This window comes from Oncorhynchus gorbuscha, linkage group LG14 (assembly GCF_021184085.1).
Source record: "Oncorhynchus gorbuscha isolate QuinsamMale2020 ecotype Even-year linkage group LG14, OgorEven_v1.0, whole genome shotgun sequence".
Lineage (NCBI taxonomy): Eukaryota > Metazoa > Chordata > Actinopteri > Salmoniformes > Salmonidae > Oncorhynchus > Oncorhynchus gorbuscha.
Genome location: NC_060186.1, coordinates 24,981,533 through 24,995,873, shown reverse-complemented (window position 1 = coordinate 24,995,873; position 14,341 = coordinate 24,981,533). Strand labels below are relative to the sequence as shown.

Below are 14,341 nucleotides of genomic sequence, written 5' to 3'. Positions count from 1 at the left end.
TGTGTGTGTGCGTGCGTCTGCAACAGTGAGATGGTGGCAGACCTGAACGAGAGGCTGAACGTCTCAGAGGATTCCCTGTCCCGTCTCGTTGTCAATGCCAACTACACCGAGGCCAGTCTGGACACACTGAGAGAGCAGGCCCAAGAGCTAGAGAGAACAGTCAAAGACATTGGAGACCGCATACAGACTGTGAAGAACTCTAACATTGAGGGTGAGAGAGGAGAGAGAGAAAGGAGGCAGAGGGTGAGAGAGGGGGTATAGTATGCATGACATCATTACTAGTTCTGACACACCCCTGTTTGTGTGTGTTTTATTTGTGTATGGCAGGAGCGATGGACACCATCACCGATGCCCACTTGGAGTCTAAGAGGGCGGAGATCCGTGTCAATCAGACCACCAGTTACCCCGACAACACTTTGGAGCAGTCGGCTACGCTACGGCGCGAAGCGGAGGCCAGACTGAGCCAGAACCAGGCGGAGTTTGACCTGAGACAACAGAAACACACAGAGAGACTGGAGAGGCTTAGCATGGAGCTCGAAACTCTTGACCTATCAGAGCTCAGCAAGCAGGTAAGTCTGAATAAATGAATAAATAAAAATCAGTAGTCAATTATTATCGCACTTCTTCACCACAATGCTTTTTGAATGGGTCCCTTGTTTTCTAGTGCTCTAACCCAATTGGTGTGTTTTCCCTCTGTGCAGACATGTGGAGCGGCTGGTGGGGGGGAGGGGTGCGCTGCGTCACCCTGTGGAGGGGTGGGGTGTGTGTCGGAGGACGGCACCCATCGCTGTGGAGGAGACGGGTGTGACGGTCTGGTCACACAGACACAAAGCACTCTGAAAACAGCCAAGGACTTCGACCAGGAAATCCTGTCCACCATGCAGGAAGTGGATAAGCTCTCTAGAATGGTGGGAACTGTAGTTTTTTTACATTCTGGGCCGAATCCTAACTTTTTTACTTTTTACTTTTTATTTAGATTTATTTATTTAATTTATTTAACCAGGCAAGTCAGTTAAGAACAAATTCTTATTTTCAATAACGGCCTAGGAACAGTGGGTTAACTGCCTGTTCAGGGGCAGAACGACTTGATTTGTACCTTGTCGGCTCGGGGGTTTGAACTTGCAACCTTCCGGTTACTAATCCAACGCCTGATTCATGAATATAACTTTGTGTAGTACAGCTGTTGTTTAGTTATGATTCAGCCCTACATGAATATAATCAATAGAATATCTGCTTGCTCCTGCACAAGCGTTGAGGAGTGTTTACCTTACCGTGTTTGAGTTAACGTGTCCTGTGGCGCCCTCTAGGTGTGGGAGGTGAAGGTGCATGCGGACGAGGCCAAGCTGAGTGCTCGGGAGGTGCTGCTGAAGTCCAACCAGAGCCGAGATGGAGTGGAGCACACCAACGAGCAGCTCCGCAGCCTCATCAAGGAGATACGAGACCTACTCACTAGTGAGTATACACACATTTTTCCAAAGACCAGGCCTCAATCTTTCAACGTACTCTACAGACTAACTAAATGATCCCTGATTCATAGACAATCAGGGCTCCAGTTCTTCTTTCCCCATGTGAGTGATTGGTTATGATTGTGATTCGAATTGATTGTGACCTGTGTATGGCTCTCTGAGTCTTAATTGGCTCTGTTTCCATGGTGACAGACGACCGTGCCAACGTGGAGGTTATCGAAGCGGTGTCGAACGAGGTGTTGGCCCTGAAGATGCCCACGTCGCCCGGGCAGCTGGAGGCCCTGACCAAGGAGATCAGAGACAGAGTGGGAACCCTCACCAGCGTGGAGGACATCCTCAGTCAGAGTGCCAACGACATACACACTACAGAGAAGCTGCTGGAGCAGGCTCGCACTGCCAGGTAAAGATGCACGCATGAATTCATGCATACACACACACACACACACACACAAACACAGGCTAACACTCTCTCACTCACTCACTCACTCACTCACTCACTCACTCACTCACGCATACAATCTCCTCTCTGTCTCTCAGTCAGGAGGCGTCTGAGGTGAAGGAGACAGCTGCCCTGGTGAAGGAGGCTCTGGATACAACTAAGCAGGCTCAGAATGCTGCCATCGACGCCGTCAAGCAGGTCTACAACAACACCAGGGGTACACTTGACCTCATCACGTCTGTAAGTCACCTGTGACCAGGGCTTCAATTGTGCCTGAGATTTGTATAAATACACATTCCATGCAAGATCTCTAAAGGTGTGTATTGTGTGTGTGTGTTGGTTCTTCTATCCTTGATGGGACCTAAAATTCCCAGAAGTCCTTCACAAGGATAGTAAAACAAAGAAAATTCCCACGTCCCCATGAGGACAAAGGCTATTTTAAGCTTAAGAGGGGTTAGGTTTAAGGTTACGGGTTAAGATTAGTGTTAGGGTTAAGATCAGGGTTAGGCTTATGGAAAATAGAATTTTGAAGAACAATATTTGTGTTTGCGTCTGTGCATGAATACATGCTAATATGGGCTTGTGTGTTTATAGGTGGAGTCGGAGACTGCGGAGTCAGAGCTGCGTCTGAGTAATGCCACACTGCGTCTGCTGCAGCTGGAGAGAGACGTGACTCTGCTGAGAGAGAGCAGCCTGGACACCAGCCACCGCACACAGAACACTGAGAGACTGTCTGAGACCGCCAAGCAGGACGCAGAGCGGGCCCTGCAGGTACACACACATAGATAGACGCACGCGCGCACACACAGCCCAGCATTTTACCTGCCAATTATATTGCTACCCATTCTCAGTGTGTGTTCTGCTTTGTGTGTATGTGTGTGTGTGTGTGTGTGTTTGTTGTGTGTAGGAGTTTGACTCGGAGGTGAAGGGTCAGTACAGTATTGTGGAGGGCTTGGTGATGACAAAGGCAGTGGGCGTGTCTGATGCCAAGAAGAGAGCGGAGCTACTCCAGCAGGAGGCCAAGGAGCTGCTCACCCAGACCAGCGGAAAACTACAGAGACTCAGAGGTAACGCACATATGCACACACACACACACACACCAATGTGCTTACACACACGACACAAGCATGCACACACAAGAGCACGTTCACGCATGCATGCACACACACACACTCTAATGACATCACTGTGTGCTGTTTGCAGAGTTGGAGAGGTCGTATGCAGCCAACCAGCGTACTCTAGAGGCCAAGGCAGGTCAGCTGGCCGGGCTGGAGAAAACAGCACGCCAGCTGCTCGATGACATCAGCCAGAAAGTCATGATCTACAGCTCCTGTTCTTAGGGTAACCATGCCTAACAGCATCCCTGGCAATGCCTACCCTGATGTCATACCAGAGATTATGACGATGCCTTCTTAAGTGCCAAAGAGATATGACAACCACTCAGGAGACTCCAAAGACCAAAAGTATTTTACCACTAAGAACCAAGTATTTAATTAAAAAAAAAACTGTTTCTGTATGAAATGGTTTCTAAGCCATATAAGCTATCACAAGTAATAGATGTTTTAATCATTAGACTGCACATAGATTTCATGATTTCAGATTCTATGGGAATATTTGTATAATCTTGACTGTAACGATACTAAAGTGTGTCTGGATCAATGCAAAAGAGAGACTATTCAATTGTATGATACGATTTGTACCCTTCAACATACTGCTGTAATTGAACTTCTGATATAAAGTAACAACTGCATCTTAAATAGTTTCCACTCCCTATTTATTTTGTTGTTCCAATTTTGCAAAACAAATGCCTCAACATTGCCTAGTTCATCTCTACCTAAAATGAGAAGCTTTTGAAATGTACAATATTTGGTGTTTGCTATCCCCTAGTGGCAATTTGAAAAAACTGTACCCTCTCTTTACTGCATTATCATCACCACTAGGGAGTAGCAGCATAGACACAATTTCAGCTTAGTTTTGCCTTATAGAACCCAACTCAGTTGCAGGTTAATGTACTTCTATCACTTTTAACTGTAGCAATTTGTAAGTCGCTCTGGATAAGAGCGTCTGCTAAATGACTTAAATGTAATGTAAATGTAGCAAAATGCTGTTCACTCTGCCAACTGAAACCTTCACTGTCATTGTAGGCTTAACCAGACTATCATTTTCCTACATTTTAAAATATATTCTAAAACAGGCTGCTTTTCTTTCTACTGCCTTGTCTTACACCTCTCGCTCTCTCAATATTGATGCAAGGTGATTTGGAGATCAGTGATTATGAACAGCTCTTTCCTCAGGCTGATCCGGTTGAACACAATGAGCATCTCTCTCATCCTCCCATGAATCCCTCCTTTCCCCCCCGGAGGGTTTCCTCCGTTTCCTCCTCCCTCCGAAATGAGCGCTTTCCCTCTAGTGCTGCAAATCAGTCAGGCGTCACTGTGCTTCCCCATATATTGACCCCACCCAGGCATATCTGTGAGATAAATAGCTTTAGAAAGGGGTCCAGACGGTCCCTTCCCCTGCGTACAGTATGTATGGTACAGTGGACTGTGTGATGTGCATGCTTGTGCTGTGAGGTCATCCGTGACCTTACGTGACATCATTGAATTCTGTGTAGGTCCCCAGTGACAAACCAGTGTTTTATGTTTATCTAACCCAGCCACCTGAGGTCTCCAGCAGACCCTATACAATTATATCATTTAATACATCACAAAAGTCATTCTGCAGTGCAATGCCTCGTTCTAGACTAAACACATTTCATCAGCTTGCATGGATGACACTCCGCAAACCTTATACCATACCCAACCTCTTCATCCATTTGCCGAACAGCTAAATAGAGCTGTCCTGTAGAAAAACACAGCTGTGCCCTGCAGGCTAAGATCAGTCCATCCAGCATACGACAGTAAACAGCCATTGACCTTAACCAGCCCTAACATCCACTTCCTGTCTGGACCATTTAAATTGGCAGCCACTGGGCCCTGAGATGGCCACAGCTGCCGGGTGGATAGGAGAACGCTGTGGTTCACATGGAGCTGGCCACGGGGCACTTCTCAATATCAGCATGTGTCTGCAAGTGTGGTCGAGTGTGGTTTTCCTGAGTTGATATGAGATATTCATGAAATATGACTCCTCCTTCCTCTCTCTCCTTGGCCCATGATGCTGCTCTGATCTCTCTGACACACTTACAGCGGGAAGTTGGTGAGGAACCGTTTCAGAGCAGCCGCCAGACCATAGAAAAGAGGACAGAGAGAGGGATCGAGGGACAGCGAAAGGGAGGGAGAGCGGGGAGAGAGAATCCTTCAATCAAACAAAATGTTGATTTAATTAGCACTTTTGTAAAAAATCATTGACACAAAGTGCTTCATAGTAACCCAGTCGGCACCAAGACGAGGCAAGATGTTGCAGAGGAAAGTTGGAGAGGGCTCGGAAGTCAGTCAGGTTTCCTTTATGATTAAGGTCTATGGCATGGATGACACTTTCCTATGAGGATCCGCTGTCATGTCTCATGGTATTGGTAGGTGTCTGTTGAGTTAAACGTGGAATGGCATTGTTGATTATAATCATTGGACACTGTGCAACGCACATTATTTTCTGCGTCAGGGCCTGCCGTCATACGTAATTTGACTCAATACTGGAATGTACAAGGTGCTGAAACGTTCAACTATTGAAGATATGGTAGAGAGACTCCTAAATAGGATATCCAAAGAGAAGGCAAAAAATGTCTGTCTGGTTTCCCTCTGCAGTGAATCATTTAAACTAATATGCTCATTCAAGAGTCTCCCCTGCCAGAGGTCTACTATTGATTGATTGTGTTACATTTCAGTGGGCTGGGAGTCAAAAGCTCTTTGAAATCGAAAGCTGATCTTGGCAGATTTTCCAATGTTGCAGGCTGGGTATAAAATCAAATAGTTGTTTGATTCTGAATATTTCAAATGCAATGTAGTGTTTTATTGTCATTGAACTTCTGAAAGCTCACTCACAATGAAATGACGCCCCCAACCTCAAGCCGTTAAAAAGAAATAAGTACTGCATGACCTTGATAAAGGGAGTAAGTCACACTGTGCATCTTGCATGCATACTAATACTGTGATCTCGAAACACTCCAAACCACTGACTTGCTATGAATTTCAAACACGATTGACATCGAATCTCAATGTTTACTAGTTACATTCTAATCCCTCTGCTATCAACCCAGCAAGCAATTGATATGTGTATTAAGCCTGAAGTAAATTAGTCTGCTTATGGTGACAATGATATCTTTACTAAGGGAATCCATGGGAGTCAGCATCTGTGAAAGTACTGTGTTTTTCCCTGGAAGGATGAGCAAGACCGGAACTTCTCACTAAATTCTAATTAGCCTATAAACAATGAAATATTTAGGCTTTAATTCATTCAGTCAGTTTTGTTTGAATTAATTAAAAGTTTCCAATCCAGTCACCCTGGAAATGTTCCAATATGAGGCAACCTCGTTTCATATAGCCTACCAGAAGAGGTGTTTCCCAATACAAATAAAAATGTTAAATGTTTAAAAATCATGAATTCGCATCCTATATTATTTGTTACACAGCACTGAGCAAGGGCATTAAGTTTGAGAGTTAGAGCTTTGACTCATTCAATCCTGGAATGGTCTCATAATGGGACTAGTGGTGAATTGTACTCTTATGTGACAGTTTTTCTGTCCCTACACGTTTTTCTGTCCCTAAAAAAGGTGCTATCTAGAACCAAAAAGGGTTCTTCGGCTGTCCCCGTAGGATAATCCTTTTGTCGAACCTCTTTTGGTTCCAGGTAGAACCCTTTAGCGTTCCATGTATAACCCTTTCCACAGAGATATCTACATGGAACCCAAAAGAGTTCTACCTGGAACCAAGAAAGGTTGTCCTACGGGAACAGCTGCAGAACCCTTTTGGAACTTTTTTTCTAAGAGTGTATGGGATAGGGAGCATTGAGACAGTTAACAAGATTCTTATACTTGTGGAGAGTATCATTTTGCAAAGGTAATTGAATGAATACTTGCCATAAAGAGAATGTGGTCGGACTCTGGATCGGCCAAAACACATTGGTGTCCCAAGAATATACATAACAGAAATGAAAACTTCTGTCTGAAATACAAATAATGATAAAGTCTACAGAAGATATATGATTCCAAATGAATCTAAATATTTTCTGTGGTGTGTGTGTGTGTGTGTGTGTGTGTGTGTGTGTGTGTGTGTGTGTGTGTGTGTGTGTGTGTGTGTGTGTGTGTGTGTGTGTGTGTGTGTGTTTTCAAGGAAAGAGGGCTTCCCTGGAAATCAGTAGTCACCTGTCTGGAGTGTCTCCTGTCTCTCAGCATTGCATTTGTCTGAACTGAAAATACAATGCTGCCACATCCTTAAAAATATGACATATTTATATTCCACAACTCAAACAAAATATGAGGGATGCTATTAAACACCACAAGCGAATCGACCAATGAGGTAAGAAGGGGATCTCAGGAATGGATGCATTTTGCTGCTCCCAGCATGCAGCATTGTGGGATACGGAGGAGACTGGTGGATGCTGATGCTGAAGCGCGAGCTGCTGAGGATTGAGACACGAGCGCAAGGGGTGCATCATCCAAACACTTCGTGATACCAGGTAAAACATTACAGAAAAATGAATGAAAATGTTGACTGACATATCGATGCCGCCCGCAATTCAATGTGTTGTCTGTGTGCATGTATTATTTATTTTTGTTTTCGCCAAGTCATTCTCGGTCCACCGCTCTCAGCCGATTATTCAACATACAAAACGAAACGGTTATTTCGGGCACATTAGCGTATTACAGCGGCTGATTATATTCATTTGCGCAGGCGAATTAGCGCGTTGTGGTCAGGGCTGTTTGCATGCTATATGGGGTGGTCGGTGACGATGTGCGGCAATGATCTGTTCATGAATATCTTCGGATTTATTGATTGGTTTGGGGTGAAAAGGGAATTCCCGCATGCAGCTAGGAATCCATTAGTCCGTTTTGTTTTATATTTAGTGAATCCTAACCCTCTGCATCAACATACTTGGAATTTGGCATTTTTATATACATAAATTACGTATACCCAAATTATGCTATTTTATTGCAGAGCGAGTGAACGCACTTGTTGAAAATGCCACTGTTCCTGCCCCCCCCCCCCTTCAAATTGATAGGAAACGAGTTTGTTTATCATCATGCCATCATACAGTATGTCTATTAGGCTACTGAAGGCTGTACGGCCATGCATATATCTTTTATCGATAGAATCCTATCCATGTTCATTTTAGAGATGTCTAGAGATGCTGTCATTGCTGGTTTAACTCAACGCTATGCAAGTGCTGCCAGTCTGTGACTGAGTAGATAGCTAGTGATCTTTGGCCAGTATCCTCTCTGCCAGTGTTCACCCTTGATACTTGAGCCAGTCTAAGAATCCAAAATGTTCAATTGAAATAATTGACTATGTAACACATATACAGTACTACTGAATCTTGCATAAGGCTCTGGTGATCTGGGATTCTTGATGATCTCAACCGGAAGACATGATCTGGCCTTGAGATAGCTGGGAGTGTCCTCTGTTTGTTCAGTCTAATCAAAAGCTGTCCATGTTTTATTAGCTGATCTGGATATTTGCTCAATGTAGCAGTTCTTGCAGTAAACATAGAAATGCGGATGCATAGTCCTTGTTGCAAAGCTAAAACTGTTGGGTACCCGCCCCTGGCACCATAGTGGCAGACTGATGCAGTGAGAGGCAATCTGAGTTTCACACCTGTCATGTCTTTGTGGTTGAGAGGTGATGAAAATGACATGCCTCTGATTGACCCTCTTGTCCTGCTGAGCCACTGCTTTATTCACTGCTGCCAGGCCAAGGCTGCATGCATGGACAGGCCCGATACGTTCCAAAACATGCTGTGCAAACACGTCATGGACAAGACAGAAGACCACAGTGCAAGGAACATTAAGCTGTTACTGATGTCATCCATTTCTATGTTTAAATGTTTAAAAATATAATGATCCTCTTCTGCCTCCTAACTCTGCAGGACTGGTTGCTTATGATGAAGTGGCGAGGGATTGGCTAAGCGGTTTGTGCCCTTGGTTGTGTAGCCCTGGCACTGTAGTGGAATGCTGATAGGCCATCTAAGGTTGCCACCCTCTGTGGCTGGGAGGTGATTTGAATAATGCCCCAGGCCTGCCCTGGGTGAATCAGGCAACCATTGATTGCATTTGGTTTGGGAGCAGGCTGCCTCCCGGGCGTGAGCCAGGGGCCCGTTTTGGCTGACGGCTAAGTGATATAGGTTGGAGTAATAACTTGGAGTAATGAGTAATGTTGTTCCACCTCAAAAAGCACAAGAGGATTTCAACACCCACCATCTCAGATGGTTCTGAAATAGTTTCTGTAGTTATTTAACTAGGCAAGTCAGTTAAGAACAAATTCTTATTGACAATGATGGCCTAGGAATAGTGGGTTAACTGCCTTGTTCAGGGCCTGAACAACAGATTTTCACCCTGTCAGCTCTGGGATTCAATCCACCAATCTTTCGGTTACTGGCCAACCATTAGGCTACCTGAAACCACTAAGATAAGCATTCCTGAAACAGTATATTGTTGAAAGATTATTTGAACTCTGACAAATTAAGCTAATTGATAGTACCACAATTGGCTATTTACATTTAAAAGATTCATGTAATATTCATTACATGTTGTACCCAACATCTGATTTGGACCAAACCTCTTTTTAGTAATGATTTATTTGAGAAATACAAATAAATGTTTAAAAGCCACCCACAGACCTCTCAAATCTCACACCAAGCCCACCCCAAAGGCCAGTTCTCTGTGTTTAACAAGTGGTATGGTGGTGTGGCTTGGAGTATTGTTTATTCACACTACTATTCTCAGTGAATTTGGTGATGAGGTTTTCCCCTTTTCAGAGAAATTAGGCCACTGTGTTCTTGGTGACCTTCAATGCTGCAGAAATGTTTTGGTACCCTTCCCCAGATCTATGCTTTGACACAATCCTGTCTCAGAGATCTATGGAAAATTCCTTCGACCTCACGGCATGTATTTTGCTCTGACATGCACTGTCAACTGTGGGACCTTATATAGACACACGTGTGCCTTTCCAGATCATGTCCAATCATTTGAATTTACCACAGGTGGTCTCCAATCAAGTTGCAGAAACATCTCAAGGATGATCAATGGAAACAGGATGCACCTGAGCTCAATTTTGAGTCTCATAGCAAAGGTTCTGAATACTTATGTAAATATATATATATATATTTAAAAATACATTTGCAAGAATTAAAACTTTTTTTTTTGTTCGCTTTGTCATTATGGGGTATTGTGTGTAGATTTATGAGGAAATGTTTTATTTAATATATTTTAGAATAAGGCTGTAACGTAACAAAATGCGGACAAAGTCAAAGGGTCTGAATGCTTTCCCAAATGCACTGTATCCTCCTCTGTTTCCTTATTTTCATGGTTACTAATGATGAGGAGGTAAGATAATTTGTTGAGAAGACGTTCATGTGGTATGTGACAGCAGTCTGTGTAGATATAGAGATTTGATTCTAACACTGGTGAGAATAAAACACAGCCGACTCTTCGTTGGTAACCGTATACCATGCCATGTGGTTGATGTATCGCGATGACTCACACATACTGTATGTCATCACACTCATGTGATACTGTGCCAAGTTTCTTTTAGACTAGTAGTAAAAAAGGAACTGGTTGCTAAGCGACTGCCGTGTCAGTTATATCACTAAGTACAAGGGGACCAGAATCGTGTGCTACGTGTGGGTCGGGTATGAGATGCGCACGTGTATTTAAAAAAGAAAAGAAAAATAAAGTAGGATGAGCTATTAATATAAAGCTGAATTGTAGATGGAGGACCCAAACCCCATTGTGTCGTTATGTTCTTGCTTTTTTTTGATTGCTTTTAGATGTGCTACTGTTCATTTGTTATTAATGGTATTCTTCACATATGTTGTTACAGGCAATGCAATTCCCATACAACTGTTATTCTCAGTGCTTGGGCTCTTTCAAGTCCCAGTCAGCTGTAATTCCAACTCAGCATCGTGATTTCCCTTCATTGAAGTAAAGACCCTATGTAAACGCTCCATATCCAGGCTGTATCACATCCGCGCCGTGATTGGGAGTCCCACAGGGGGCGGCGTACAATTGGCCCAAGCGTCGTCCGGGTTTGGTCAGGGTAGGCCGCCATTGTAAATAAGAATTTGTTCTTAACTGACTTGCCTAGTTAAATAAAGGTTCAAAAGAAATCAAAAAATACTTCATGACAAAAATTCCCATGACCTCAGACACATCGACCGCCATGAATAATACATACTCTGTAATGCTGCTAACATCCTAAATGCACGGCGGAAGGGAGACACTCAAGCTCCCCCTGCTCACTGCATGTTCTTTAATATGGAAAATATTCTCTACCACACACTGGACAGCAAGACGATGGACTTTTCTAGGCTCAGTTAGCAGTTACATATCCACATCCCTTCACATACAAACTCTGCCAGAACACCTCGGGTCTATTTCTGATAATCACCTATATATTGTGCTGATATATTGTGCTGAGGGTATGAGGGCACCATTCATCTTCAGCAGTGCTACACATCATTCTTCTATGATACTCTCTCAAAAAAAGGTCACAGAGTTTCCCATCCACCCCTGGCACCCCCTTTACCCATGGTTCCGAGGTCCTCTTGGTCTGCTCTTCGCCTGACCCTGGTGCCAGCAACATCAACACAATCCCATCACGGTCTTTAACATCGCCTTAGTCTAGCATTACCCTGCTGTATCCATTAATTACAGAGGAGAGACTACCGTTACTGCCTTCCATAGCGCAATGCAAGCCATTGCTGCCTGCCTTGGTGCAGTACCAGTCAAGGCTCTATTTGTCGTTTAAGAGGCTAAGAGAGAGGGGATCAGTTGGGGCCCTGGGGGGTTGATTGTTAGATTTTTGGTAGGGCAAGACTCGGGACCTCTAAATGTGTGCCGGCTCTCCTTTCCCCTCTCCACTCTTACTGATAACCCCTTATTGCTAATGTCGACTCATCAGTTTGGGAGTGACGGGAGGGCAGATTTTATAAGCCTCACTTCCTGCAGGGGCTTGTTGAAACTGTCTCTGTTGTCTTTATTCAAGAGAGAAAGGGTTTGCCCCTAAGGCTTTAATAGCATCCGATACTAAATGTGCAGAGGGATGAGACGGAAGCTGGTTTAAGGCTGGTTTAAGGATGGTGAGAAAGTGGGGGAATGCACAAGTAGTGGCATAAAGATAGGTATTTCCCCCTGCCTTTAGTGGCGATTGATGGATCTCTAAGGATGGGCTGTTTCAGCACCATAAAGAGTGGACAGCTCCCTGAGTAAAGAAATCTCTGTGTTGTTAACACTTTACAAGAAATTGCATAATGTTAACTTTCAATGCCCATATTTGCTTCAGTATTAAGTGTATTCAGTATTTTCCTTTAAGTCCCTGCAAAGTCAATGGCATTAATGCCAAGCTAAACATGTTCTTTGACATAGTTTGAAAAATGAACAAACATATGTCCTTTGAAGGCCATGTTCTCTATAGTATTCTGCTACTGCAGCTATAGTAACGTATTCTACATGTCGTGTGCAGGCAAGTTTCCATTGAACATTTCATGTTAAATTCTTTGTAATTTATTTTATGTCCCAGAGAGTGCCGTGCAGTCTGGAAGGCTGTCTGTGGTGTGAGCTAGTGCCTTTTTATAAAATTGATGTTTTGATTTCCCACAGTGCCTTGTCATATCCTTTTTCCGCAATCCTCTCTCTTCTTATTTACCCACACAATCCAATTCTGTATCAATCAGCGTCTGATAGTCAGCAAACCCATCCCACAAAATGCCTTATCTCTCCCACCCAGCCCCCTTCTGAGGCTTATTCAAAGTGTCATAACTCAAGCTTTCACTCTAATCAGCACGCCTTTACATTGTCCTCTTAGTCAGTGCAGCTGATCTGAGTGACGTTCTCCTATATCAAGCCCAGTACCACACTACCTCCGCTCTGGATGCAAAGCAGATTGTTAGCACTTTGATGGTTAGACTCAAAATGCATTAAGGCAGCTGCAGTCTCCTTAAACCAGGTTTGAATTGCGAATCCCTCTCCCTACATCCTTCCTGACATGAGGCTGCTCCATATACTAGTACTGTACCAACTTTTAAAACCATGAGGTGATTGAGTGACTCCTAGTAGGCTTGTATCAAGGCCCTCAAGTCAATCCCACCTAGAATACCCCCTTTAACATGAGCCTATTAGTTCAAAATGTAAAGCCATTGTTTAGATTCAGATTCAAAATGCATTAGGTGTGTTTGACAAGGTTTGTGAATGTGAATCCCCCCAGCCTCCCCCAGCCTGCCGCCTCCTGTGCCTAAGGCAATTGCTCATTTATATGCATGTTTCTGAGGCTGCCACTGTGGTTCCAACAGGGTTGCGCAATCCTACTTTCCTTCTTCATGAATGATTGGTGGCTGGCTGGCTGCGTTTTATAGCCCAGTGTTCCTATGAGAGCTAAGCTGACATCAATGCTGCACCAATGATGCTGCCTACTGCTCCATACTCCTGTTCCAAATGCATTTTGAAATGAGAAGCGTTGGTTTTCACATTTAAAGTAGCATATAACATTTGAGTGTTGTATTGTGCCCGAGGGAACAGAAATTATTGTTATTATTATAATTGTTACAAATGTATCATTATTATTATTATTATTATCTCTCTCTCCCTTCCTTTGTCCCTCTCGGATCTCACTGTCTACCCCTCGTCCAGCTGGCCTGACCGACCGACCCACCAGTCAGCATGAACTACCTACGCAGGCGTCTGTCCGACAGCAGCTTTGTGGCCAACCTCCCCAACGGCTACATGATGGACCTGCAGAGTGGGCCTCGCCCTACCACGCCCTCCTCCACCTCCAATCCCGCCTCCCCAGCCACGGAGAGGCGAACGCCCCCCAGCCTGCCACCACAGGCCCCGGCTTCAAGCTCGGCCCCGGCCCCAGCCCCGGCCCCGGCCCCCGGGGGTTTCCTCAGCTCCTTCTCCAGCGTGGTGAAGACCGCCCAGTTGGCACAGAACGCCGCAGCAGCAGCCAAGGCTTCAGCGGCGGTGGCAGAAGCTGCACCAGCAGCGCCCGCCAAACCTGTCATACGGAAGCCCAAGATTCTACTGGTCATCGACGATCTGCACACAGACTGGTATGTTTCTCTCCCATAAAAGTGACCACTACATCAGTATATTACACAAGCCTAGGCTATGTCGCCAGTATTACTTGATATCACAGTAAAGTAAAAACAACCTATTTGAATTCGGATGAAATGCACTGTGCTCAAGCAGTGTTTCACATACCCTCTGTCCACTTGGACAGCACATGGAATTTACCAGAAAATAGCTAAAGTCTATTCTTGTATGCAGCATTAGTCATACTAATAAAGTAAA

At 44.4% G+C, this 14,341-nt stretch overlaps 2 protein-coding genes across 2 annotated transcripts in view; both read left to right on the top strand.

Annotated features, from left to right (window-relative positions):
* LOC123994682 (laminin subunit beta-1-like) overlaps positions 1-3,688 on the top strand; it is a 38,575-nt gene extending 34,887 nt beyond the window's left edge. The window contains exons 25-33 of the mRNA XM_046297580.1: positions 27-211; positions 328-569; positions 702-908; positions 1,308-1,452; positions 1,659-1,866; positions 2,004-2,145; positions 2,500-2,676; positions 2,813-2,972; positions 3,109-3,688. Of these exons, the coding sequence (XP_046153536.1) occupies positions 27-211; positions 328-569; positions 702-908; positions 1,308-1,452; positions 1,659-1,866; positions 2,004-2,145; positions 2,500-2,676; positions 2,813-2,972; positions 3,109-3,245 (1,603 nt within the window). The 3' untranslated portion in view covers positions 3,246-3,688. The remainder of the gene's footprint in view (positions 1-26; positions 212-327; positions 570-701; positions 909-1,307; positions 1,453-1,658; positions 1,867-2,003; positions 2,146-2,499; positions 2,677-2,812; positions 2,973-3,108) is intronic.
* A 3,570-nt stretch (positions 3,689-7,258) lies between these two features.
* LOC123994679 (synapsin-3-like) overlaps positions 7,259-14,341 on the top strand; it is a 143,338-nt gene continuing 136,255 nt past the window's right edge. The window contains exons 1-2 of the mRNA XM_046297577.1: positions 7,259-7,515; positions 13,679-14,100. Of these exons, the coding sequence (XP_046153533.1) occupies positions 13,709-14,100 (392 nt within the window). The 5' untranslated portion in view covers positions 7,259-7,515; positions 13,679-13,708. The remainder of the gene's footprint in view (positions 7,516-13,678; positions 14,101-14,341) is intronic.